Below are 27,808 nucleotides of genomic sequence, written 5' to 3'. Positions count from 1 at the left end.
TTCAGCAGGTCACGGTCACACTTAGGGGTGTGCCAAATAATCATCATGACGATGCATCGCGATTCTAATTTTCACGATCTACTGCATCGATTGTTGACGCCAAGTGTCGATTATTAATAAAAAAAAAAATATTTATTTATTTTTTTATTTTTTTTTAATTGCATGAATGGTTGGCGAACATCAAGCATTTCCGGCCGCGCGATACTGCGACAAGTCATTCATAAACAAAACATGCAGTGTATCCAGTAATAATAATATTTGTGTTAAGTAACCTCCAAAAGTCGTTTCAATAAATACAGCTATGTATGAACTGAGTTGCTTTGAGTTATCAATTGAACACACTATCCAGATCATACACAGCCAGTCAGCCACTGGTAATGGCTTAATTTTTTTCTAACAGTGTTCAGTGAAAATTCGCAATGCATCGCAATGCATCGCAATAATTCAAGTATCGCGATGCATCGTGATAGAATCGCATCGTGGCATGTGAATCGTGATACGGATCGAATCGTGACTTCTTTGGCAATACCCACCCCTAGTCACACTGGTGTGTTTAAAATGTGGTAAAATAAATGAATGTTCTAAACAATATCTGGGTCCATCGACCTGGATTTGTTGATGAACTAATTACTTTATTAGAATGTTCAAAACTTACCTGCTGAAGGGTTAAATAAACAAGAGATTGCCTCTGTACGCTTATTAGTATCCATAGTAACATAGTAGTCTTTAAGGCCCCCAGTAAAATCTGAAGTTCTGGACACTAGATCATTGCTTATGCCCATTATACTTCTTTCATTTCTATGATTGTGCCAGTAATTGATTTTCTTGCCGTAGCAGCCAATCAATAAGTTTAATGAGAATTGAAAATATTAATAATTGAAAAATTAAAGATTGATTGTTTTTGTTAGATGCAGTTGGATACAAGGTCTGGCAAAATTTCACAGTTCCAAACTGAATTTGTGTGTGTGTGTGTGTGTGTGTGTGCGCGTGTGTGTGTGTGTGTGTGTGTGACCATCCTTGCCTTCTGTGGTGGCGTAACATCTCCAACAGACAGTGCAGCTGTGCAGCTGATCAATGAGGTGGAGAACAGCATCTCTCTCCTGCCAGCTATGGTGGGCTCCACCAACATCCAGGCTGAGCTCGCTTTGGCCCTGCAACCCCTACGCAGTGAGAATGTACAGCTACGCAGGTCAGACACACACACACACACACACACACACACACTGTCTCTCAGACTATCTACAGACAGACCTGCACACAAACACACTCTCCTTCACACCCTCCTACTCACAGGTACTTAGAGAAATATTTACATAGTCACACACAGAATGGATAGCTACAGATATGGGTTGTTGTCTCCAATACACACACACAAACGCAGATGTTATCTAACATAGGGGTATTTTGTAGAGTCAGTTAAAGGACAGTGCTACCCCAAAGGCTACAGAAATGCATTTTGTGTGCTGAACGTGGAAGAACCTAATTTAGATTCCAAAAGGACTGGATTTGGTGTCCTCGAGCATTGGATGTGACCACTACAAGTGGAGTTTCTATTTGAAACAAAGACTTCAACAGAGATCACAGGAGATAATGAATAAATGCATGTTTAGAAAATATCCATCAAATGTCAGCACAGTCTTTCTGTCACCACAAAAAATGCTAAGGATAATTACAAAACAAAAAAAACCGCTTAGAACCAGAGTAGAAGGCTCTTTAAATAAAATTACTTGAATCTACCTGATCTAGTATGTATTAAATGGTATGTGTTTTTTTTTAATTGTTGATCCAGGCGCCTAAGGATCCTTAATCAGCAGCTGACGGAGCGCGAGCGAGCAGAGAGAGAGGCCAGGCCTGTGGACTGTGACCTAGAGAGTAAGTAGACCCCTCTGGCCACACACATGTTAAGCCTTAGTCATGCATCCACTCCATACACAATACGTGTGCTTCCCCTCAAACTGACCCCATGACCTTGGAGTTTTTAGAATCTTGCTTTACCTGTTGACCTGCTATGACATGATAAAGTACTGCGTCCCTGGTAGTTGATTTTGAAGAGCATTGCAAACAACACTGGTACTCTGCCAGTAAAAGTGGTTATGCCCTAAATTGTTGAGATTCGAGGAAGAACGGTGCGGTGACTGAGACCAGCACAGATTTTAGGTAAGTGTCTCCTCTCCCATCATGTGTGCAGTGACCTCGCTACAGTCCCTCAACCTGACCCTGCAGCTCCAACTAAGGGAGACTCACAAGGAGATGGAACAGGTACAGCTGGAGAACAAGGAGCTACGGCAAACTGTGGAGGACAAAGAGAGCGAGCTACAGTTGAGCAGACAGCAAAGTGAAACAGAGAGCAGTCGCATAAGGATTGGTAAAGGCTGCCATCATTTATTTGTTTATTTATTGTGTCTTTCTCAATTGGATAAACAATATGAAGTCAAGTCAAATGAATTGTGTTATACATTTTTCATGTACAGATGTCTGCGATGCTTTATCTGAAATGAGAAACTATCAGAGTAAACTGGAGACTTCTATGATGGAGAATACTGCACTGTCAAGCTCTCTCCAGCAGAGGGAGGCAGACATCTGCAGACTGCAGGAGGTTGTTAGGTAAGTCTGATTGAACAACTTTTTTTTTAAATTTTTTTTACTTAAATCATTAACATTGCAAATGGTCTTGAAGAGAACCTTTTACGTTTTTTCCCCCATTTTGGTAGTATGTTATATAGCTTTTAGTGCATGTAAACAGTCTACAAAATTACAAAGCCTAAGGTACACACCAGAAGGAGTAACACATACACTTTTCTAAGCTGCCTGAAACGCCTGGTTAAATTCAAGCCCCTTTCCTTTGTTACAAGTTGACACTATCATAATACAATCCTTATTGCCTGCCTAGAGTGTTTCTGATAGAAAGAGAATAGAGATGTATGAGAACAATTTGTTTTTGAAACATTGAGTACTCTAGAAGACCCCCAAAATAAAATTATGAACACTGAAAATGTTCTCTTCCAGCAAGTCAATTCCATTATATGTTTTCCTCATCATCTGATAGGAATCTTCAAGGGAAACTCACAGCGACCTCGACAGAGCATCTTAAAGTGATGGAAGCACCCAAGACAAATCAACAGCTCAGGAAACACAATCTCGAAGTGCATCAGCAGGAGCAGATGAGTTCCTGTGGATCTGACGACGTCTCTGACTCGGTCAAAATCTACTTTCACTCAATGGAAGAGGGAAATATGAGCTCTTCCCCTCCACGGTCTCATCTCAGCCCACAGAACACCCCAACTCGCCCCTCTGCACAGTGGAGAGGTGCTGGGCTCAGTCCTTCACGTGAGAAACTGTACCCCCCCAGATGCCAGGGGGTGGGCATGGTGGGAAAGGAAAGCTACAGTGTGGGTAGTGAGCAAAGGCTGGGTGGGACTGAGTTCGCCCCTTTGAAAGAGAGCGGAGAGGCACGGGCGGCAGCGAATGGGTCTCCTATAATGATGGAGAGGTTTGTAGATGGATCTGGTGCTTTGAAGTCTTTAACTGACATCATGGATAGAATGGCCTTCACAGCCAGGGGCCTGCCATGTGTGGACAGCAACAGGCCATCTAATAACACCGGTGCAACCTCTCTCTTGAAAGTCAACCCTGGTGTCCTCCCTGTCCCATCATGGACTTCTAAACACCAGTTGGAGCTGGGCGAGACGCTGGCACCAGCATACACAGGGCGGCCATCCATTATGGAAAGTTCCCTCTCTTCCTCCAACAGCGAGTCCCAAACCTCTAACTGTAGCATGAATTCCTGGTCTACCTTTAACACGCGTGACGAGGAGGTCTTCCGCACCGGCCTGGTAGCACTGGATGCCAGTATAGCCAGGCTTCAGAGAACCCTCGAGGTCGATCTGAAGAGATGAAGATGCTGAGCTTTCTACATAGGACTCTATTTATTGAACTGTTAGTGTCAAACGCCTAATAGAAGGAGTACAGAACAACAGCGTGTTTTTAACTGGGTATATGTGTGTGTGTACATGTTTGTGTGTGTTGTGTGGTTTTTAATCACTGGTTTAAATTATTGAATTTTAATAAAAAAAATATTCGTGAGGATGCATTGTGTTTTTCATGTTGGGCTAGTATAACCTTTGCTCAGGAACCTACTAATTAGGAACTGGTTATATTTAAAAAATAAAGTAAACCATTTTTCAAAATATTCAGAATTGGATACAACTCCTAATTTATCCCCTTTCTAAGTAATTAACATCAAATACCAAATTTACCGTATGGCATGTTTGCTGTATTTACAGGCAAGTATTATTCGAAATTTTACATGAATACTTCTCTCAGATAGGAACACAACCACTAGGGGCGTAGGTTAAAAGAGTATTTTTATGGCGCATAGTAATGATGTCACCGTTACTTTAGAAACCAGAAGCGTCTTGAACGCTAGGTTTATGCATTACTTTTCGAGATTCTGAAGATTGTTTTCACGCTGAATAATGCCCAACACTAAGCTGTATAAAAGCAATTAAATACAATATAAATGGCTGTTAACTGAAATGAGTTGCAGTTAGCAAACAGTACAAAGGAAAGAAGATGAATCCCGACATTCAGGCAATGGTAACAGCAACAAAAAGTAAACCAGAGGATGGATTAGAAGACGTTTTGAGAAAGTTAACGGGTAAGATGCACTCTTTATTGTCTCATGATTGTTTAGCATCAGCAACATGGACTTACTCATATCCCACTGTCGCCTCAAAACAGAATGTTTAGGAAAGAAATCATTGCAAGTTGAAGAGGAACTGGAGACTTTCAAACAAGACCTGTTCAACCATGGCATACTGGATTACTGTGCAACGGCACTGAAGCTCAATTTCATCCAAATAAACGGAGGCTATAAAACTGCTGTACAGATAGCAGATATTCTAAGGTAACACTAGTAAGACACCAGATATTGCAATGTAAGCTTGGATTTTGTCATTATATAGAAGACAATTTGATAACTCGAGTCTCTTGTCTCATAGTTCATGCTGTGTCGGTATCAGCAACGTCAAGAATTGTGAAGTCTTCCACAACAAGTTTCTCCCATTGGTGGCGAATAATCTCTTCTCGCTCGCCGACTCACTAATGATGAAAGCTCTACGCGTAAGTAGCATTGATGCATGGTCATGGGAGAGGATATGAGATGGAACAAATCTTCTACACTAATATCTGTTGCAACGAGATTGAAAACCAACGTGGAATACAAGCAAACTAAAGTTTCAAGCAATCATATTTACATTTTCGTGGGTTATTCTGTATTCAGACAGACATCCATGCCCACGTAGCCTATAGTGTAGGCTATTCATATATGGGGCATGATTTCTCGTTCAAAGGATAAGAGTGAGGCCGAGATGACTCGTCTGTTCAGGAAGGTCATGGACTCCATAAGCTGGCTCCTGAAGGCTCGTCATCATCTCATTGCTTATGGTATGAAATAGGACTGAACTAGGAATCACGCTCACACTCAAAAGTTCTCGCTCAAGGTTAAAACCAAAACACAAATCCTTTTTAATTCAGGTCTAGCTTTCCTTTTACTTCTGTAATATTACTTACTTCAACTCTTTTCCGGTCAAAGGTAATAATGTAGGCCTATTAGCTTTTAAATGCTAGCCTATATCAGCATAGCAGTAATGAATTGGATTTGTTGGATTTGTTATTCTACAGGTCTATGTCAGGTTTTTGACCTCAGACATTTCTGTCATTTCTAGTTCTTAGTTCCAAACATTATGAGAACATCCAGTTGTCTGAGGATGAAGACGTGGCTGTGGTCTTGCTGTCTCTATGGCTGGACCTGCTTGGTGTGAAAAGGTAGGGTCCAGTATTTCTCATATCACAGTGCTTTTCTTCTTACATGTTGATGACACGTTGATGACACTTTCTACCTATTTCCTTCCACAGCTCGAAAGTTATTGAGGATATAGGGGACAAGGCTTTGCATGTCATCATGGATGACACTGTATACAAGATGTCCAGCTTCCAGAATCCAGTTATCGGCCGCAGTGCAGTGAAGATTCTGATGCACATCGTCAATCATGACAACACAATGATCAAAGTGATTGTCAAACGTTACCAAGGTCAGCGGCATCAGATTGTTGCTTTATTAAGACAATTTATTAATGTATAAAAAGGTAAAAGTAGAAGAAATAGTGTGTTCTAGATATAGAGGCTACAAGTACGGTTCCTGACATAGTGGTAAATTAAGAACTGACAATGATGTCTTGTGCATCAGCAGTGACATAGTTGGAATCACCTGTGTTTTCACTATCGTCCTCACCGTATGTGTGCTCTGAGTAAATCCCACATGACTAGTTGTGTGTTGTTTAGGCCTGGCTGAACTGGCAGCGAAAGACTGGAGAGGCAAAGGTTTTGACCCAGTGCTGGATCGACTCATCGGCCTGCTGAAGTCACCGCCCCTCAGACACACAGACACTAAGGTCAGGAGAGACCTCACGTTACAGCACCACACCAGTTAGTTTCACCCCCCCTCAGACACACAGCCTCTAAGGTCAGGAGAGACGTCACGTTACAGCACCACACCAGTTAGTTTCACCGCTCCTCAGACACACAGACACTAAGGTCAGGAGAGACCTCAGGTTACAGCACCACACCAGTTAGTTTCACCCCCCCTCAGACACACAGCCTCTAAGGTCAGGAGAGACGTCACGTTACAGCACCACACCAGTTAGTTTCACCGCTCCTCAGACACACAGACACTAAGGTCAGGAGAGACCTCAGGTTACAGCACCACACCAGTTAGTTTCACCCCCCCTCAGACACACAGACACTAAGGTCAGGAGAGACCTCACGTTACAGCACCACACCAGTTAGTTTCACCGCTCCTCAGTCACACAGACACTAAGGTCAGGAGAGACCTCACGTTACAGCACCACACCAGTTAGTTTCACCGCTCCTCAGTCACACAGACACTAAGGTCAGGAGAGACCTCCTGTTACAGCACCACACCAGTTAGCTGGCTCTGACCTGCAGCTCTCTGGTCAGAGGGCGGCATCCTCTTGGAGGCTTTAGTTATGTTTTTCTGTTGTCCGTCTGTGACAACAGCTGATTCTAGAGCAGATCTGATGTTTTTTCAGTCTTCTGATAAAGTGTGTACAATCAGGGCCAGATCTGAGCCAGAAAAAACAGCGGTGTCAGGGAAAGCGTCCTGTGAAGAGGCTGGGCGGACACTGCGTTTTATTCAATCATTTCCAATTGTCTGTTGTGATCTGTGTGTCTGTTGAAATGGGCGTGTGTTTGTATATTGCCTCAGGGTGCGTCAGCAGAGCGGTTGAAGGCTGCGTGTGTGATCCAGGCTGCCTGGAGGGCCCACCAGACACGGAGGAGACTGAAGAAACTCCCACGAGCCGTCACCAGACTGCAAAGGAGCTTCAGGTGAGCCTTCTCCCTGAACACTCATTACCTCCTCCAAGGAGGTTATGTTTTCGCCCCTGTATGTTTGTTTGTTTGTCAGCAGGATTACGCAGAAACGCATGGACCGATTTCCATCAAACTTTGTGGGGAGATTGGGTAATATAATGGCAAAATTGATTAGATTTTCAGATGTCAAGGTCAAAGGTCAAGGTCACAAGGCGGAGGTTTGCATTCTCTGAATGCTCCCATTCTTGTTGAGCATTGAGCGACACACACACACACACTCATTCCAACCCCCACAAAAAGGGAATTATCTAGGGCAGCAGGAAGTACATATGATTGGTTAATATCTAACATGGGGTACAAGTGCTAAGTATGACAAGTGCTCATAATTCATACATACAATTAGGGAATTCAATCAAGTAGAGTGTGTTACTATTTCAGTTTCTTTCCTGATTCCTTAATTGAGAATCATTTGGTGTTTTTGATCAGGATCCCTGTCATTTTTTACTTCCATGAACTCCCATTACGTTACTTGAAATATTTGTGTTTGTGTCCTGTGTGTGTGACTGTCTATAGCCAGACTTTTTTGGGAACAAAACTTTAAAGGCACCCAGTGCAACTTTATGTAAACATTCAATGAAAAATAAACATTCAATTTGTGAAATAGTGTGTTGAGCGGCAGAGGCAGTAACCAGGAGATGGTGGTTAAATAGTCCAAAACGGTGCAGTTTTATTTAGGCTGCCGGCAGGTTACAGACAAGACGCACATTTAACATTTAACAGAACTAACTTTTCCCGGACAAACAGTTAAACAAACAAAACAAATAGTACTCCTACTGATTAGCAATAAACAGCTTATAAATTCAGTTCAGGCATCCTCTCACCTCAGAGGCCAAAGCTCGACCCCCTGCCATTCCCTGGATGCAGGTTATATTACATTAACTCCTCCTCTCAGGAGTTAACCATCAATCACAAGTCAATCACAAATCAATTATCTAAACAGAACACAATTTAACCTATTACACAAGTATGAAACTTACACCAATTTATATCACACATCACCACATGCAAAAACATCTCGATTTAGCTTCTGGCAGCCAGCTATAAGGATCTTATCCAATATAAATAAAACACCCCTGTCTAAAATGGAAGAGTCCATTGTTTGGCGCGAGTGCGTGAATAAGGAAGTCTGTTCAAATGTGCTCTGGTTCGGTGTGGGAGCTGGATATGCTTCAGGTGAGCTCCGTGATTTTAAATATCCTTTACTTTTGTAGTCCATGAGTGATCCTTCTCGCAGGCTCACACAGCACGGCGCCATGCCGTTTCACCCGCGATTTTGGGTCACGTTGGTCGTACAGTTTACAAAGCATTAACCTACAACCAACCGCACATTCATTTAAACCCCAACAGTTTCCCCAACGTCTCTGCGCTACATAAAGTGACGGCGCAGATTCTGCTCCGTCACATTACCCCCTCCTCAAGGATTTTCGTCCTCGAAAACCAGAGAACAGTCATCCGCTGTGACCTTCTCAGGTCCAGCCCTGTACCAGGCCTTTCAGTTGAAGGGTCACCCTCTTCCACAGGGCTCGCCCGGTCATGCTGAAAACCAGACGTATGCATACCTGCTCCACAATAAGTCACTGGAATAGTTATTCCACCTCCCAGGCTCCTTCCTGGTGTACTGGCAGTTGCAGGCATCCCTTGAGACCCTCCTAGGCCCATTGGTGCGGTGTTGGTCGCTGCTGCGTTACCCTTACTGGAGCTAATCCATGGATGGCTGTGGCCTGTCCTGGAGCTGTGTGTGCTGCTGCCGCGCACCCTGCTGGAAGTTGTGTCCTCTGTACGGCCCTCCTGCCGGTCCTGAGTCACCTCCCCATCATCTCCATCTTCACCCGTAGATGGCGGCCCCTCTATGACCACTGGAGGTGCCCTCCCTTCGGCCCTCGTCTGTGGTTTGCCCCTCTTTGAAGCCATCTTACCTACAATCCACGGTGTACTGCCACCTAGCCACTGGTAGTTTTCCGCTGCCACCAAATGTGAAATAGTGTGTTGAGCGGCAGAGGCAGTAACCAGGAGATGGTGGTTAAATAGTCCAAAACGGTGCAGTTTTATTTAGGCTGCCGGCAGGTTACAGACAAGACGCACATTTAACATTTAACAGAACTAACTTTTCCCGGACAAACAGTTAAACAAACAAAACAAATAGTACTCCTACTGATTAGCAATAAACAGCTTATAAATTCAGTTCAGGCATCCTCTCACCTCAGAGGCCAAAGCTCGACCCCCTGCCATTCCCTGGATGCAGGTTATATTACATTAACTCCTCCTCTCAGGAGTTAACCATCAATCACAAGTCAATCACAAATCAATTATCTAAACAGAACACAATTTAACCTATTACACAAGTATGAAACTTACACCAATTTATATCACACATCACCACATGCAAAAACATCTCGATTTAGCTTCTGGCAGCCAGCTATAAGGATCTTATCCAATATAAATAAAACACCCCTGTCTAAAATGGAAGAGTCCATTGTTTGGCGCGAGTGCGTGAATAAGGAAGTCTGTTCAAATGTGCTCTGGTTCGGTGTGGGAGCTGGATATGCTTCAGGTGAGCTCCGTGATTTTAAATATCCTTTACTTTTGTAGTCCATGAGTGATCCTTCTCGCAGGCTCACACAGCACGGCGCCATGCCGTTTCACCCGCGATTTTGGGTCACGTTGGTCGTACAGTTTACAAAGCATTAACCTACAACCAACCGCACATTCATTTAAACCCCAACAGTTTCCCCAACGTCTCTGCGCTACATAAAGTGACGGCGCAGATTCTGCTCCGTCACACAATTCCTAGTCTTTTTTACACGTAGTAAGTTTCAATAACTCCATACCATTACATATCGACATTCAAGGAGCAAAGATGAGACGTCGTTGTGTGGTGAGAACTGATAGAAAATCGTAAACAACAACAATCGCCGGTGGGGAGAAGCCATTTTTCCATTGACTGGAAGCCTGCTTTATTTATTGTAGGTTACAAAAAATAAAGAAAATGGCGGCGATTGTTGTTGTTATCGATTTTCTATCAGTTCTCACCACACAACGACGTCTCATCTTTGCTGCTTGAATGTCGGTATGTAATGGTATGGAGTTATTGAAACTTACTACGTGTAAAAAAGACTAGAAATTGAATGTTTATTTTTAAGCCTCGAAAGTTGCACTGGGTGCCTTTAATGAATCACATCACAACAGCAAAGAAGTGTCTTAGTGGTTGGTTTCATACTAACTAAGACACGTTAACTTAAATATATATACAGCCGCGGAAAAAATTAAGAGACCACTTCGAAATTATCAGTTTCTCTGGTTTTACTATTTATTGGTATGTGTTAAAGTAAAATGTACATTTTAGTTTTATTCTATAACCTACTGGCAACATTCCTACCAAATTTCAAATAAAAATATTGTCATTTAGATCATTTATTTGCAGAAAAATGACAATTGGTCAAAATAGCAAAATTGATGCAGTGTCTTCAGATCTCGAATAATGCAAAGAAAACAAGCTCATATTCATTTTTAAACTACACAATACTAATGCTTTAACTTAGGAAGAGTTCAGAAATCAATATTTGGTGGAATAACGTGGATTTAAAATCACAACTTTCATGTGTCTTGGCATGCTCTCCACCAGTCTTTCACATTGCCGTTGGGTGACTTTATGCTACTCCTGGAGCAAGAATTCAAGCAGCTCGGCTTCTTTTCATGGCTTGTGACCAGTGGCGGCGCCAGAGATTTTTTTCTGGTGGTGCTATGGGGGTGCTCGGCGTTTTACTGAGGGTGCTATGAAATTAGGGTGATGGCATATATGAGTCTCATTTTTCTCTACTACAACACCTCCCCACCATATCGTCACATATGTTTACACGTTTGATCTCTAACGCGTCTTTGGGGTACATAAAAAGCGTCATTCAAATCGATCGTATTATTATTATCATTAGGCTACTTCTGACGGACGCGCACAAAGCCGCGTTCATCTCCGACGGTCAAAATGGATGCAGCATGTTATAACGTAATCCCAAATACTTCACTTACTTCAGTGTGTAGATTAAAGTTTGCGCCAGATGACTAACAGGTCACCACTACCATGTGCGACAAATTAAACTAAACATACCAAGTTCAATACACTTCTAACTAAAGACGGCAGATTAGAATATCAGATAGAATTAACTTAAACAGGCAAAGAGTCAGAAATGCTTTCAAAAAGGGTATATTATTTTAAGTCACAATAAAAAAAAACATGAATGAGACCAAACAGTAGGCACTCAAAACCACAATAATAAGAGATCAAAAAGTGCACACAAAACTATGCTTAAAACATCCCTTAATTGTTTCCTAATCATTTCTGCCATTACATTGATGATCTCATTCTGCACGTCATGGTGCACATACTTTGCATTTGACGGGTTGTTATCTAACTTTTTCTGAACGGTTTTATCAAATTTTCCAATTACAGATAGCAACTCGCGGACATTACCCCTGTTTGCTGAATCCTCATCTTCAATGTGGCCTCGCTGTGAGATCCCCTGACAAGCAGTGTAGCGCAAGCTTTCCACAACATTTTTGTAATATTGGTCTTTTCGGACCATCCTGGGCGTTCATGCTTAAGTCACGCAGGGTGCTAGCAGCATGGCTAGCAGCGCCCTCAGTAGAGGTGTGGGTTAACTTGGACCAGGACGTTCCTCTTCTTCTACATCAGAATCAGAATCCAATACCTCTTGCATGTTTTCTTCCTCTTGAACATCTTATTCAACTCGAGGAAATTTGCGGATCAAATACCGATCCATTTTCGTGATTTTGTGAACGCTTGACTTAGAATTGACCTATCGCGAGGATTACTGTTACTTAGCCTACTACTCATTGAACAATCACGTTCACGCGCAACGTGTCTGTGTCGTGCTACGTGAACAATCTGTTTATTTCAATCTGTTATTTTCTTTAGTGATTAAAATATTATTATCACACAAAACATTTTATTAAGAACTCAGAATGAAATTAAATAACAATAATAGGCCTAAATAAACCATTATTTTCTTGGGGGTGCTATGGGGGTGCTATGGCCAATCTAGGGGGTGCTCTAGCACCCCCTAGCCCCCCCCTGGCGCCGCCACTGCTTGTGACCATCCATCTTCCTCTTGATCACATTTCAGAGGTTTTTTATGGGATTCAGGTCTCGAAATTGGGCTGGCCATGACAGGGTCCTGATCTGGTGGTACTCCATCCACACCTTTACTGGCCTGGCTGTGTGGCATGGAGCATTGCCCTGCTGGAAAAAACACTTCTCAGAGTTGGGGAACATTGTCAGAGCAAAAGGAAGCAAGTTTTTCTTCCGGGACATCGTTGTATTTTGCCTGGCTGAGGTTTGTAAAAGACCATAAGGATTGAACCAAAGCGGACTGGAGGGTCGTCTTGTTCGTCTTCTCTGATGAGTCCAATTTCACAGTAGGTGCAAGACTCTGTGGCTTGTAGGCCTCTCCAGGTCTCCGTCTAACCATCAGACGACCATGTGTTGGGCAAAGCTGAAAATTGGACTCATCAGAGAAGACGAACTAGAAGACCCTCCAGTCCGCTTTGGTTCAATCCTTATGGTCTTTTACAAACCTCAGCCAGGCAAAGTACAACGTTGTCCCGGAAGAAAAACTTGCTTCCTTTTGCTCTGACAATGTTCCCCAACTCTGAGAAGTGTTTTTTCCAGCAGGGCAATGCTCCATGCCACCCAGCAAGGCCAGTAAAGGTGTGGATGGAGTACCACCAGATCAGGACCCTGTCATGGCCAGCCCAATTTCGAGACCTGAATCCCATAAAAAACCTCTGAAATGTGATCAAGAGGAAGATGGATGGTCACAAGCCATGAAAAGAAGCCGAGCTGCTTGAATTCTTGCTCCAGGAGTAGCATAAAGTCACCCAACGGCAATGTGAAAGACTGGTGGAGAGCATGCCAAGACACATGAAAGTTGTGATTTTAAATCAAGGTTATTCCACCAAATATTGATTTCTGAACTCTTCCTAAGTTAAAGCATTAGTATTGTGTAGTTTAAAAATGAATATGAGCTTGTTTTCTTTGCATTATTCGAGATCTGAAGACACTGCATCTTTTTTGCTATTTTGACCAATTGTCATTTTTCTGCAAATAAATGATCTAAATGACAAAAATGTACATTTTACTTTAACACGTACCAATAAATAGTAAAACCAGAAAAACTGATAATTTTGAAGTGGTCTCTTAATTTTTTCCGCGGCTGTATGTGTGTGTGTGTCTGTGTGTGTGTGTACCATTAGGGAGAGGAAACGCAGGGAGGAAGAGCAGCTGGAGAGGAGGCGGGCGGAGGAGGGCCTGCGCATACAGATGCAGCTGCACAGACAGAGAGCCAATCGGCTGTTCCGTCAGAGGCAGCTGCAGCTCTTGGAGATCCTACCTGCAGGTAACACACTAGCATGTCTGCTAACCTTTTCATTTGGAGTACCTTTGGTGTTTTTAGACTCATAGTACACATACCAGTAGCACCATACATTAGCTGAAGCACGTATGCTGAGTAGGCAGTGTTTACTCCATTAAAGGTGTACATCTGTAAGCTAAAGCTTTATTGAGGAAGGGATCAGTGAAGATAATAATATATTTATAGATTTGTTCCATGTGATTCAAATTCTTCTATTATTACTTTTGGACTTTACTAAAAGTCCCTGACCAAACTATAAATATATTAAAATATATAATACATTTATTTATATTAATATTGTTCAAAAACATTCAGGCTGATATGCCCAGGGCACTTGTTGTCCCCTCTCTGAGAAGCTCTGTAAGCACCTGTGACCTGTCTCTACCCTATCCTATCCCCAGCCCAGGTGGAGCGCTACCTGGGGGAGGTGGAGCGTCAGGCGGCCCTGCTGATCCAGCGTGTTTGGAGGGGCCACCGGGAGAGACGTGTCTTCCAGCAGCGCAAATACCACCTCAAGCGCCACAAGGGCGCCTTGACCATCCAGAGAGCTGTGAGTGGACAAGCAACCAGTCAACTAACCAGTAATTAATGCAGGGCCAGAACGGTCACATCATTTAGTCCACATTTAACCACAATTATCCCTAGATGTCATGTAAGGGATAATGGCTGCCGAGGTGTCCCCTTATACGAAATGAATAGACAAGGTAAAGAAATCAACAACGTGAATCGGAGTGGCGTTTTCTCTGCCTGTTTAGAAAGAAGGCAACCTGTTTAGTCCGATAGTTCATAGTACTACTTTTTTTAGGCACAGACAAGGATAAGGTTGGGTTTGCTTAATAACAGTATAATTGATTAAACTTTTCCTAAGCCTGAATCCTTTAGCTTGCTAGCTGTTTCTGATTCTATGCTTGCTAGCTTATGTGTTATTTAACCAAACAAGTTTACTATAATATGCTCAACAACTTAGGAGCTGTGGAAGGAAAATTCAAGGAAATTCAATTTAAAATATTTTTTTTTGGAGCAAGAGCAATGACCTTCATGTCTGCACCAGGACTACAGCAACACTTCACATACAGATCATATGGAAACTGTGAACACAACTGCATTTCAACAGGAGGGTGGTCTGTGAACACCCTGCAAAAAAGCAGGAAAAGCTTTCACAGCATGACATTGCCAGCTATACTGCCAAATATACTGCATATACTGCAATATACTGCATGCCTTTTAGGTAGTTAGCTAGCTAGTTTTGGAACAGAACTACGTATTGCTGCTTTAAGCTTAAAGTAAAGTTTAGCTAGAAACTGGTATTTTTACCTGGAAAGCTCTTCGGAACACTCAATACCTCTCAATGATGGCAAATTTGGACTTGCAGGTTTCTGTGAAATGGCTAATTTGCTTCTGTACCCTGAATGTCTCTGTTGTGAAAAATAATGATAACCTCAGACCTACTTTTTGAAGTGGTTCTTCCTGTATTTTCCTTGGTAGCGAAGATTGTTTTGAATGTATGTATGGGTTCAAACCGAAAAAAAACTAAATTGTTTTGCTTTTTGTTTGTATTTAATGTTTCCTTGTCTGTGGTTGCATTTATGTGTGTGTGTGTGTGTGTGTGTGTGTGTGTTTGTGTGTGTGTGTGTGTGTGTGTGTGTTTGTGTATGTGTGCACCCTTCTCAGGTCCTGCGCTTCTTGAAGCGGCGGCGTGCCCAGAAGGCTCGTGCCACCCCCTGGACGGGTCTCAGAAAGCTGACGGAGGCCCAGAGGACCGAGCTGAAGAGAGAGGTGGACGAGTATCTCTCCCTCCACCCTGTGAGTTTACCATGAGGAAGAGCTCTCATTGCAACATCATGCAGAGAACCAAGCTTCTCTCTTCTGACTGTTCAGCAGAAGAAGAAAAACCACAAACACAAATGTAAATGTGGTTGTGTGTGCGTGTGTGCGTGTGTGCGTGTGTGCGTGTGCGTGTGCGCGTGCGTGTGCGTGTGCGTGTGCGTGTGCGTGTGTGTGTGTGTGCGTGTGCGTGTGTGTGTGTGTGTGTGTGTGTTTGTGTGTGTGTGTGTGTGTGTGAGAGAGAGAGTGTAGGCATGTATGTATGTGGCTGAAGTACATCTCCCTCCACCCTGTGAGTTTACCATCGCAGATCACATAGGTGTTCTCACAGGACCAGAACAACACTATACTGTGAGCTCTGCTACTCTCTTCTGAATGATTTGTAGAGAACATTGAGCAAACTTGATAGTAAAAGTTTGTGCGTGAAGGCATGTATGTGGCTTAGTCACCCTTACTTATTGTTATGCACTCTGTATGTTTGTGTGTGTGTGTGTGTGTTTATGTGTGGGTGTGTGTGTGTGAGAGAGAGAGAGAGAGAGAGAAATAGAAATAAACACATGAAGAGAGATTAGACAGCAGCAGTGTGTGTGTGTGAGCGAGGAGGTGTAGGGAGCACTGTGTGTGTATGTGTCTGTGTCAGTGTGTGTAGGTGTGTGTGTGTGTGACGGACGGCCTCTCCTCCTGCAGACTCGTAGGGTTTCAGCGGAGAGGTGTAGGGAGCTCTGTGTGTGTGTGTGTGTGTGTGTGTTTTTGTGTGTGTGTGTGTGTGTGACTGACGTCCTCTCCTCCTGCAGTCTCGTAGGGTTTCAGCAGAGAGGTGTAGGGAGCTCCATAACAGCACCCAGCAGATGCTGCGGCAGTGGCTGAGCACGAGGGAAGCCGTGCAGAGAGAGGAGGAGCACACTCAGGCCCTACTGGCCCAGATCAACACAGACATAGAGCTGCTAATCAGTATGTCAACAAACAGCAACAACAACAACAAACAAACAACAAATCAGACCAACACACAGGGTCCCAAACATCACCACCTAGATGTACAAACACCACCCGCAACAGTAAAACATCTAGGTTGACCTTTTATATGATCTCTATCGTGGTATTGTAGTATTTGTATAAAACAAAACTGTGTCTGCTGCAGTTAGTAGGGGGTAATAAGATGCTAAGATGAGATGGTCAGTCATCGTTATCATTTTTGTAATTCTGTGTGAAATACATAACAACTGTTGTTAAAACATTAACACATTTTTCAAATACCTTAATATTACAAAAAAGAGCAGATGTTTAATTATACCTTTTTTTGAATAATATTTAGTAAGGCATTGTGGGTGAATTTACTTAATCTTCGGATTATAAAATATCAGTTTCAGATATTGTGTAAGCTATTTTTTTTGCAAACAGGTTAAGTTGTTATTGGGCCTTTTACTACCTACATTACCATCTCTGCTGCTGTCTAATCTCTCTTCATGTGTTTATTTTTCTCTCTCTCTCTCTCACTCACACACACACACACACACACACACACAAACACACAAACACACACACACACAGATGCCCCTTCCGTGAAGGACTCCACGCCCCAGGACTGTCAGCTCTTCCTCAGCCGGTCAGGTCCCGTGGCTGTGCGTGCCAAGCAGTGCCACAGCGCCATGGTGCAGTCTGCCACCCTGCCCTGGTGGAGGAGACTCACCGAGGAATCCACCCACGGAGACCTGTTCCATATCCATGGTGACGATGATGACTTTGGTGAGGTGGATTGGGAGGTGGCGAGACTGTATTTGGGTGGGGTACGTGACGACGCAGCGGCACCAGAGTGATGGCGCACACAGCTGATCTTACCTGGTGTTATGGAGAGTATCCGGCAAACATGCGGCTGAGCCACCGAATTGTCAGCCGCCGAGGAAGAGCGACTGGATGATTCACAAGATTAGATGATTGTACTCCTGGAGGGACAATCCATCATACACTGCTATGTGTGCGTGTGTGTCTGTGTGTGTCTGTGTGTGTGTGTGTGTGTGTGTCTGTCTGTGTGTCTGTCTGTGTGTGTGTATGTCTGTGTGTGACTCAAATCGTTTGAGTTTCAGAGCGGTACACTGAATACATTTTTTCAGTCATTGTAATGCTGGAAGAGAGCTCAGAAAGCACAGGAATGCAATAAACACAGAAAGAATGATTGAAATCACACATTTCTGCTTGTTTGTGTTTATCTTAAGGATTGTAGAGGACTGTAGTGGCATCACATGGGGTATGGGGGGAGGGGGCTGTGTGTGTGTGTGTGTGATTCTCATTTTCGGTTTGATGTGAAGAGGGAAACTGAACGGAACTGAATGGAAAGAGCTCTAACATAACTGTACTGTGTAAAACAACTGTCTCTGTTAAAGAGTGTTAATCCATGTGTGTTTGTGTGTGTGTGTGTGGTGTGTGTGTGTGTGTGAGTGAGTGTGTGTGTGGTGTGTGTGTGTGTGTGTGTGTGTGTGTGTGTGTGTGTGTGTGTGTGTGTGTGTGTGTGTGTGTGTGTGTGTGTGTGGTGTGTGTGTGAGTGAGTGTGTGTGTGTGTGAGTGAGTGTGTTTTGGTAAGTGAATGCTGGAACTCGGTGGTGTGGTGTCCTGCGTGAAGCAGGGGCACTGCGGCCTCATGCCAAGGTCCCTATTCACAGGATGCCAGTCATTATTTCATTACGCACATGTGAAAACAACAGAGTGGGCCACTCAGCGCGCATGATTAAAATAACATTTTCAAGAGGGGGAAAATATGATGGATGTATAATTGACTCTCTTTATGGACGGCTTTACAGGGGAGCATAAATAAGGCCCCATTTGAGAGCAGGCCAGCGGGCAGGCGGGGAGATGGCACCAACAGAGCGGAGGGGAAAAGAGAGAGGGAGGAGATAGGAGCGAAGTCGGTGCCAGGGATCTGGCATGGTGGAGACTGCCGGAGTGGGACTTAATTGGGAAACTGCAACAGCCAATTATTGGCGAGCTAATGGCAGTGTAAGTTTTACTTAAATTTCCAAATAAACATTCTCCCCATTTGCAATGGGTTTGTTATTGTTGGTGTTTAATTCGCGTCACTTTCTAAAACTAGATGGATTTTATGTAAAGCACTGGGCAGAACATTAAATGTAACGGATAATTTGTTTTCCCCCCTTGCTTTGGAATGGATGGAAATCTAAATCCATTGTGCTTCTGTTCCTGTGTCAAGTTCTTATCAATAGATTCCAGGCAAATCAAATGATAAAAGCCATCCTTCCTGCTAAACATTTATTTTTCGATCACATATGAATCTTCAAACACAAGCAAAATCATAATTTTAATATTTACATCCCATTTCATTTCACATTATCATGGCTCTGTTTTAAGGCAACACCTTCAGGCGTTTTTTGTCAGAATTCACTTGCACATCCCGCCTTTGTACGTACTCTATGCATGTTTTCTGAGAAACGGGCGTTGTCATGTACATCCATTTTTAAATATTGCCATCATCAAATCTGCCCAACATGTACTTAATGCAGACTCAACTTAACGGTATGGTTACTTGTTTGACCTTGTTTGTTTAAACAGTGGCCTGAAGCAATAGAAAAACACTGCAGCAATATATTCAGTCACTTAGTCATGAAATACACCTGAGCACAAGTCACAGAACACCAAAGTGAAGTCCCACTGTGCGACAAAAATGTACAGACACCATAAATATAACTATATTGACCAATGACCAAGCATTCTTGTGTAGGCTCCCAACAATGGTCGGTGCACACAGGGCTGGTATCGTTTGTGTAGATCACCTTAGATTTTGCTACGAGTTAATATTTTGGGAATAGAGAATGATCATTTTTTAACAAAGTTGGCTCCTCCAATCCAATGCAGGATAAACACTACCCACTCAGGAGAAATGACCAATCAGAATGAGTGGGTGGAGACACAAGACCAACCTGGCCCGCCGAGCCTGACATGGCTTGGTGGTATTTCACATCCATCAATACTGGTTGATCTATGCCCTTGAAGTAAGGAGCACGGTGAAGAGGAATCTTCATTACCATCAGCCCTGCCATCCTGGCCTTGGCTGGTGCTCACTGATCCCCCTGCTGCACTGGAGGACACACTGCATCCACTCACCGTCCAGAGGCAGGGGTACTGGCTAGAGAGGAAACAAAACATTTAAGATATTATTATGAAGCTGTATGATTTCAATTCAATTCATGCTTTTGTAGCCTAATGACTAAAACTGTGCAGTCCTATGGCTAGAAACTAGTATAAGTATTAGTAGATGCTTTGCTCATGTGACTGACTTTGTAATGTTTGCTGTGTGGGGCAAACCAGCATACCCGCTGGATCCAGGGGAGGGTGGGGTGGATGATGGGACGGGCAACACTCCGAGGGCTCCAGAGGGAGACACAGACACACCACCCCAGCCGTCATGGCCAGAGAACACCTGACGCCCTCCAGGATTCAGAGTCTCGGAGATGGAGACTGTGATGAGGAAGACGAGTGAGAGTGTGAGCTACAAAAAGGGGACGTGGCACTGTTCTTTTTCTATGATGTTAATAATAATTAATAATAATTGCACTTGTCTATCAAATCATTCATATTAGGAGCGTTCATTGACTGAAGAGAGCGAGCTGACTTTGACTGCAACAATTATTCTTTTTACCAGACAGGCATTAAGTTTGGACACATAACACACACAGTTTTTCTTTTCAATGTCCAGATGTTAGAACAGACATGTGACCCATAAGTGTTTGAACATGCAAGTCTCACCAGAGGTGTGTGCGCGGTGGTGGAGGTAGGTGGAGGGATAGGGGGCTGAGCGGTGGCCATGCAGGCTGGGGTAGGGCTTATACCCATGGTGTGAGGCAAGAGGCAGGCCCCCTGGGTACGGGAAGTTACCCCCTCCAGAGGAGCACAAGGACTCTGGGTTAGAGATGAGCCAACCACCTGCAGGGATGCACATTAAAACACAACAATCAGTCAAATACAGTATGTATGTGCATATATACATACGTAGAAATGTATGTAAAAATGCATTGATTTTAGTCTGATGATATTTAAGCGACACAAATTCAACAACACAGTTGCTTGTTTATGCATTTATTTAGATCTATATGTTTTATTCTTAGGACATCCATGCTGAAAACATTGTAACCTACAGTGAGGGATCCCAATGTGCTGATTCTCAGGAACAGTTTCCAGAATATTCTTTGGATGGCTCCTTTGAAAGAGGGAGGTTTACAACACAATTATATCAAATCAAGCATAGTGTCTTTACACATTGATATTAATGTGCCCTAAGGATGTTTTACAGTCATTCATAATATTTACAGTGAATGTATGCATCTGCTGCTGCTAATAAAGTGAAAAAGTAATTATGAACGCGTATAATGATATTCAAGAATCAATGACAATATGAGATGGAATGCAGTATAATGTGTTTTGAGCGATGGCAGGACTGCTTCTCTAATGGTGATAATGACTAGCAGTGTTAGCACATGGTTGTGACTAGTGTTAGGCTTCAACAGTCTTCCAATTGTACCTGTGTGTGTGTGCATGAGTATCTGTGTACACACACACACACACACACACACACACACTTCACACTGTCTCTCCAAAGAGCTCCTTGCTGACACATATCCCCGGACGCTTAAGTGTTTGATAATAACACTCTAATTGTTTTGCGATTTCACATAGTCACACAAACTTTGCCTCACCATTTTCCTCAATGATATCATCTGTCCATTATTACACCAATTAATACACTGCACTTGCCTTAGAGGTATACCCCAAAAATAAGGGAACGAACCATTTAACACACTCTTTAATATACATTTGTTGTTATTGGGAAATGGGCATCTCAATGTCAAACGAATAAAATTAAAAGGAAAAGGAGCTAGCTTCCAGCACATAAATCCACTTGCATTTTGTCCAGTGAGACCTGAATGTAGGTGTCTGTGTTGCAAGTGATATATGTACCTTTCTTTGGCATCCAGAAACGCCTTTGCAAAAGGGTTATGTTTGATCTTCAGAGCTGTTATCTGTCAGAAGGAGAATCATCATTAGTCATTGTGCTAATAAAAAATGGCTCCATGGTCACATTTTTAATTCTATTCATTAACGTACTTCGTAATTGAAAAACAGGCATTCTGTATAAATATAAAACAAAGTAACTCTATGCTCGTTTTATGCTGACCTCCTCGTTCTGGTAGGCTGTGACCGCGACGAACTGGGTGTCCATGAAGGAGATGTTGGTGACCATCCGGTGATTGCCCCCAACACGCACTATGTGTATCTGTGGCTCGTACTTATGCAGGGAGTTCAGCATGATCTGAAACACACACACACACACACACACACACACACACACACACACACACACACAAACACACACACACGCACACACACACACACACACACACACACACACACACACACACACACACACAAACACACAGGCAAAAATTGACAGTTAGCATACAGACACTTTACTAAACTTGGGAAACTAAATACAGACCAACACACACACACAGTGAATTAATATGATAACCAATTCCAAATTGCATTTATTCTTTCAAACAAAAACAATGAAATGTTATTACCAATGTTTCCTTGTAGAAATTAAGGCACAAGTTTTAATATAATAACAATAATAGTAATCTAAAATGACTCAATCAAATAATAACAAATTAATAACAAATAATAATTGCATTAACCAAATATAATTCTGTATAAATTAATTACGTAAACATACAATTAGTGTGTGAATTACAAGAAAAAAACACAGCACATGAGTGCAGTAGACAGCAGTGACTGTGCAGGTGCTGAGTGCTGGCGTGCAGGTGGTTGCTTATGAGGTCGTCATGATGGGAGTCGGGTGGGTGGCTTAGAAGCAGGCACTCTCCCAGGACTGACAGTTCAAAAGTAGTCCCAAGCAGGGACTCATCTAGAATGAACTGGTGCCAGTTCGATCAGAGGCCCAGGTAATTTCCGAGGTTGGGCAGCCATCAAGATTATGACACACTGATTAGAATGGTAACGGACCTCTGGACCTCTGCAGAGGCTTGTGATTAAATTGTTCTTGTCAACCACAGAAATCGGTTTCAAGTCCAAGCTTTGTCTGCTTCGTTAGCAGTTACTGTAAAGTAAGCTCTTTTGTTTGGGTGTTAAGTCTAAGATGGCAGGACTCTCTCTCTCTCTCTCTCTCTCTCTCTCTCTCTCTCTCTCTCTCTCTCTCTGTGTGTGTGTGTGTGTTTCAGTCTACAGCCGAGTGGCCTACATGATGGAAACGCACCTGCCAATTAAACAATTATACAGATAGAAGGATGGGGATACAGGCTGGCGAGGGAGGGAGGGAGGGAGGGAGGGAAAGAGAGAGAGAGAGAGAGAGAGAGAGAGAGAGAGAGAGAGAGAGAGAGAGAGAGGGAAACAAACTGTTTTCCATTCTAATTGAGAGTTTTACTTCACCTTTCACATCACAATGGCTGATGAGAAGCACACACTCATCCGCATGGCACTGAGCAAGGGGGGGCTTTTTCCCCTTGGTGCCTTTTCTCCCTCCCTCCCCCCTCCCAACCAACCCCTCAATATGTTCCCTTTTTGCCTAAGGACTGATGGCGAAATTAATTTTAGATGCACACAGACAGACATGCACACACCCACACACAACCACACAGCGGTAATTACCATAATGTACAACTAACCACTGCAATTATTTCATTTGGAGCTATTTTTCACTCTCTGCAGTCTCCTGCTTGCCAACACAGCATGTAAACCAGTGAGGGGGGGGGGGGGGGGGGGGGGGGCATGCTCATGCAAATACTGTGATAATTCGGACTTGCGAGCTGTATTTGAATGGAGCTGTTCTACGGCGTGTTCGGCCCAGGATGTGCTCAGGATCTGCCCCCCCCCCCAAAAAAAAGCCAGCTTGCAAGCGGCTCTGGGCTACATGGGCCGAAGCCCACTCTCTTTAAACGGCAGGAAGTCCATTAAATAGGGAAAAAAAGGGGGCAATTAAGAGCTGTTTATTCCTGTTTACATGCAGCCCCCCCCCCCTAGAACAAAGAGGCTCCATGGGTGAAGTGGCCTGAGAGCTGTGCTCTAATTGTATAAATGCACACTTGATATTTTCCCTAAGGCCGGCGAAGGTTTGATTAGGGGCCGCGGCCGAGGCCCCTAAAAGCCACAAGTACTCCTGAAGTCTAAAAGGTTATCAAAGACGATAAACAAAGCAGAAGAGCTCAAGGTAATTGGTCTCCTGAGCAGGCACAGAGAATGGCTCTAAACTGAAATGAACCTATTTCAGGGAGAGCGAAAGTCTGTTTCAGCATATCCTTATCCACACAGACGAGAAAGAGCTAGAGAGAGAGAGCGAAAAGGAGAGAGAAAGAGAGATGCAGGATTTTAACATTTTAACAGTGAATCACTGGTCTTGAATGTGAATGTCTCCATACCAAGCCCCTCACTGAAGCAATTTCAATGCCATGAACACAGACTAACAGACTGGTAGACATCCTTTTCTTGGTGTGTGTGTGTGTGTGTGTGTGTGTGTGTGTGTGTGTGTGTGTGTGTGTGTGTGTGTGTTAGATAGGGGTAGATTCACCTGGCCACCTCCGTTGAGCTTGTTGGTGAGCTTGACCTTGCTGAAGGACACGGGGGCCTTCATCCAGTGGGCGCCAAAGTTGGGCGAGTCGGGGTGGATGTAGACACAGCTGTGGCTGTGGGGCTCCGGCTTGCCTGCTGACATCCACTCTCCATTCACGTACTTCCAGCGGTGGCTGTCGGCCGGGATGAAGTCCAACAGGAAGGAGTACATGGCATTGGGGTCAAGGCCTGAGACGCTCACCTTCAGAACCGGGAACATTCGCCTGTTTTTAGAGAGAGAGATGGAGGAGAGGGGGGTGGGTATATGAGTGAGTGAAAGAATTTGGTACAGGTGATAGATACCATCAACACACTTAGAATCTGTTCATTGTGGTGAATGACACATCTGCAGTATGCACACTTACACATACACATACAAACACAGTGATAAATACACACACACACACACACACACACACACACACACACACACACACACATACAATATGAGCGCACACACAAAACACACACAAAACACACCTGCAAACACTTCAACAAGGAGTGTATTGTGCCTGTTTGTGTTTGCGTTATTATTATCGTTTGTTTTGGATGGCAACAAGTTTCAAGTGTAGTTGTTGGGAAACATGCAAATGGAAGGACACCCACCTGCTGCCACTGCCCTCCACTACACTGGTCAACACACCCTTCAATATTCTGCACACCACCGCAGCCCCATCTAAATAAATTACACCACACTGCCCAGCAAACAGGGCCAAAGGAAATCATTGATCCCGTAAATCAATTATTTTTTCTAGGGAAAAAAAGTCTCAGAGTAATAGTTTTCTAAGTGCCATGAATGATTTCACTTTTGAGAGTAAAGTAGGTGGGTTTTTCGCCAGTTGTACTAATTTGCCTATGGGCTACTCAGACCATTTTAATTACTCTCATATGGTACTGACATCAACTTCCATTTATTCACATTCAATCAACAGCCAAGCCTGTGGACCCACCAGTCGAGCATCTTTGACTTCCAAAATCATTATCCTAAATTGTTTAGGATAGATTGGCAGTCTTGAAATACTTGGGTTTGTTTTTCTTTGAAATATTTCTGAAGGTACATGAAGTTATTTAGAGCTTTATGCTAAAATAATCTTTTAATCTATTTCACTTTCTCCGTTTTGACCATAATATTTGCGCATCAGGTATTTTCGGAAAGAGAAGCACTCTTTCAATGTAATAGCACGAGTCCTGGGAAAAAATCACGTAATTTCTGACGAGGAAAAAACATCTGTTTAAGTACATGTTGACAGGATATAAAGACACGTCTTTTTGTGGTAGAAACATCCAGTGGATGAAAAACACTTACCTGCCATTCTTGGTTACTATCATTTCGTTGGTAACCTCTTTAAATTTTCTCCAGAGCTCTGCCTCCTCCAGGCTCACTTTGAGCTGTTTCTCTGTGGGATCTCCCTTCTCCCGACCGGCCTGGAGTTCGCTCTCGACTACGCTGAGCAGCCGGGTGATGCAGCAGTCGGTTGCCACGCCGCCCCGACTACTCGTCCCGCCGTCTCCCATAATTCCCTCAACCTTCATGACAAAAGTCAACTTCAGAACAGGTAAGCGTTAATCTAAAATTCCGTCAATGTGCAAAAGTAGTTCAAATGATAGCGGCAAAATTATTCTCCCCTTAGCGTTGTCATCATATCTTAACTTGACTGTGCGAGAGATGTGTTATGTCGTAGAAAAGGATAATCATCTCCCCGGGGTCTCGCATTTTTCACAGATATATGTAATACGAAGACGCTCGCTCCCACTCCCACGAGAAGGGGGGCAATACCTGTTGTCACGTGGTCAGAAGCTCATAACTCAGGTTTAGGGATGACATCCAAATTTGGCAACTTTTTTTTGACAGTATGGCAATAATTTCCCGAACATTTTTCGCGAAGATGAATTTTGCTAAATAAAAACACAAGTTAAGAATAGTCTTCCCTTTTGTTTCTGTTTTGTGTATTCACCGAATTTAGTTGTATACATTAATCGGAAGCTCGCCAAAAAACTGTGTGTCCATAAGGCACACATACCAATTGTAGGCTACTGTTATTTTTATTTGTTTACTTTATGAGCGATAACCCTACCTAAATATGCAGTGAGTGTTTATTCCTTCCTTTTCAGAACTCTGGACAGCGACTAAGGTGGGGTGGGCGGTAAGTGCAAATCAAACGGTTTTTCAAATGGCATTTCGGCATAGCCTATTTAAAAGATTATTTGGTTGATACATTTCGATTTAAGGCTGTGGTTTAATAGTAGACTAAGGATTACATACATTTAATATTACCGAGTAGCAAAATAGTCTAAAGTAACAAGGTAGCAATTTAAAGTGGTTCATCTAGTTCATCTAGATACGTTCCGTGTCTGAATTCAATGTCAAAATCATTAATGGAATTTGTTTAAATTCAGTCAGTGCCCTGAGTATGTTCTGAGAATCCAGATTTTGTTGTAAAATGGTTCGATTATTAATCATGGGTAACAAATGCATGGTTTCGCTGGCATTGGATAGAAATACATTAATCACATTATTTGAATCTTTCTAGCAACCTCTTTTTTAATAAAGACACAACTTGAAATGTCAGAAATGTAATTTAAACTACCCCAGCTGGAGAATTCGCCTATTGCTTAAATTCAATATCTACCACTCTTTCCTTTTTTGATATTACATTATGATTAATGAGTGACGTGTCTAAAAAAAAAAATAATTGTATTAGTGCACTTATTCAAAATACAAAATCATTAAAAAAAAAATGTAATGTCTTGTAAGTCAAAATACGTGTTTTTGACAGACTAATTGTTGTGGTGAAGGGCTAAGGAAACCCCATGCTACCCTACACTACTGTTTACTGCGCCACTTTGCGCACGAACAAGCCACATTCGAGGAGAGGTCCAGTCAGTGTTGCATAGGACGAATGACCCACTAAATTCGAACACACGCCCAGAACCCATTTACAATTATGCGAGTCAGGTGAGGTACAAAAACATACATACTGTTCTGTTTTTTTTATGTGGAGAAACAAGGAAATTTGAGACGCCCCGAATCTGTGATTGGGGCTGCACGGACTAGAGATCGAAGCTCTCGCAGCTGCTGCCATGATGTTCTTCTAATCACAGACTGTTCGGCCGCGGAGATTAGAGGATTTACAGACTTAAGGCACATAAAAGGTCTCTTCGGCGGAACTCTAAAAGCAAATATGAACAAACCAGAGGCTTTAAACGCGCACCAATCTGTGACCTTTCAAAAGCCACAGAGGAGAGCGCGCAAACGGGAGCGCGTTTTGCCATATCCAACCTATAGCATGAACTAAGCATAAACCAAAATGATTAATCAAAACCATGCAACCAAAGAATGATTATTTATTATAAGAAATCATGAAGAATGAAGAAATAACTATCTTTAGATATAATTATAACCTATAGGCTTCATAAATGGCAAATCACGGTATTAGTGAAAGCTTACAATACAAATTAAAGCCCTTATCAACTATGAAAAA

The 27,808-nt window shown here is 43.0% G+C and overlaps 2 protein-coding genes across 2 annotated transcripts; one reads left to right on the top strand and one right to left on the bottom strand.

Moving 5' to 3' along the window:
- Positions 1–4,440: 4,440 nt before the first annotated feature.
- iqcb1 (IQ motif containing B1) lies at positions 4,441–17,515 on the top strand (the record flags this gene model as incomplete). The annotated part of the gene is made up of 13 exons (XM_080834090.1): positions 4,441–4,657; positions 4,741–4,906; positions 5,001–5,121; positions 5,352–5,445; positions 5,727–5,826; positions 5,917–6,092; positions 6,343–6,452; positions 7,286–7,407; positions 13,720–13,862; positions 14,279–14,427; positions 15,549–15,680; positions 16,496–16,652; positions 17,250–17,515. The coding sequence occupies exons 1-13, from the start codon at positions 4,573–4,575 to the stop codon at positions 17,513–17,515; spliced, it is 1,821 nt and encodes a 606-aa protein (XP_080690216.1). The 5' UTR covers positions 4,441–4,572.
- Positions 17,516–19,304: 1,789 nt separating this feature from the next.
- Positions 19,305–25,859, bottom strand: tbx19 (T-box transcription factor 19; the record flags this gene model as incomplete). The annotated part of the gene is made up of 9 exons (XM_080835557.1): positions 19,305–19,321; positions 19,733–19,833; positions 20,021–20,165; positions 20,454–20,630; positions 20,843–20,904; positions 21,663–21,724; positions 21,880–22,014; positions 24,286–24,550; positions 25,633–25,859. The coding sequence occupies 9 exons, from the start codon at positions 25,857–25,859 to the stop codon at positions 19,305–19,307; spliced, it is 1,191 nt and encodes a 396-aa protein (XP_080691683.1).
- Between the last annotated feature and the right edge of the window lie 1,949 nt (positions 25,860–27,808).

Source organism: Sprattus sprattus (genome assembly GCF_963457725.1).
Source record: "Sprattus sprattus genome assembly, chromosome: 3".
In the NCBI taxonomy this organism is placed as follows: domain Eukaryota; kingdom Metazoa; phylum Chordata; class Actinopteri; order Clupeiformes; family Clupeidae; genus Sprattus; species Sprattus sprattus.
The sequence above is the reverse complement of the archived record's forward strand: the minus strand, read 5'-3'. Positions and strand labels throughout refer to the sequence as shown.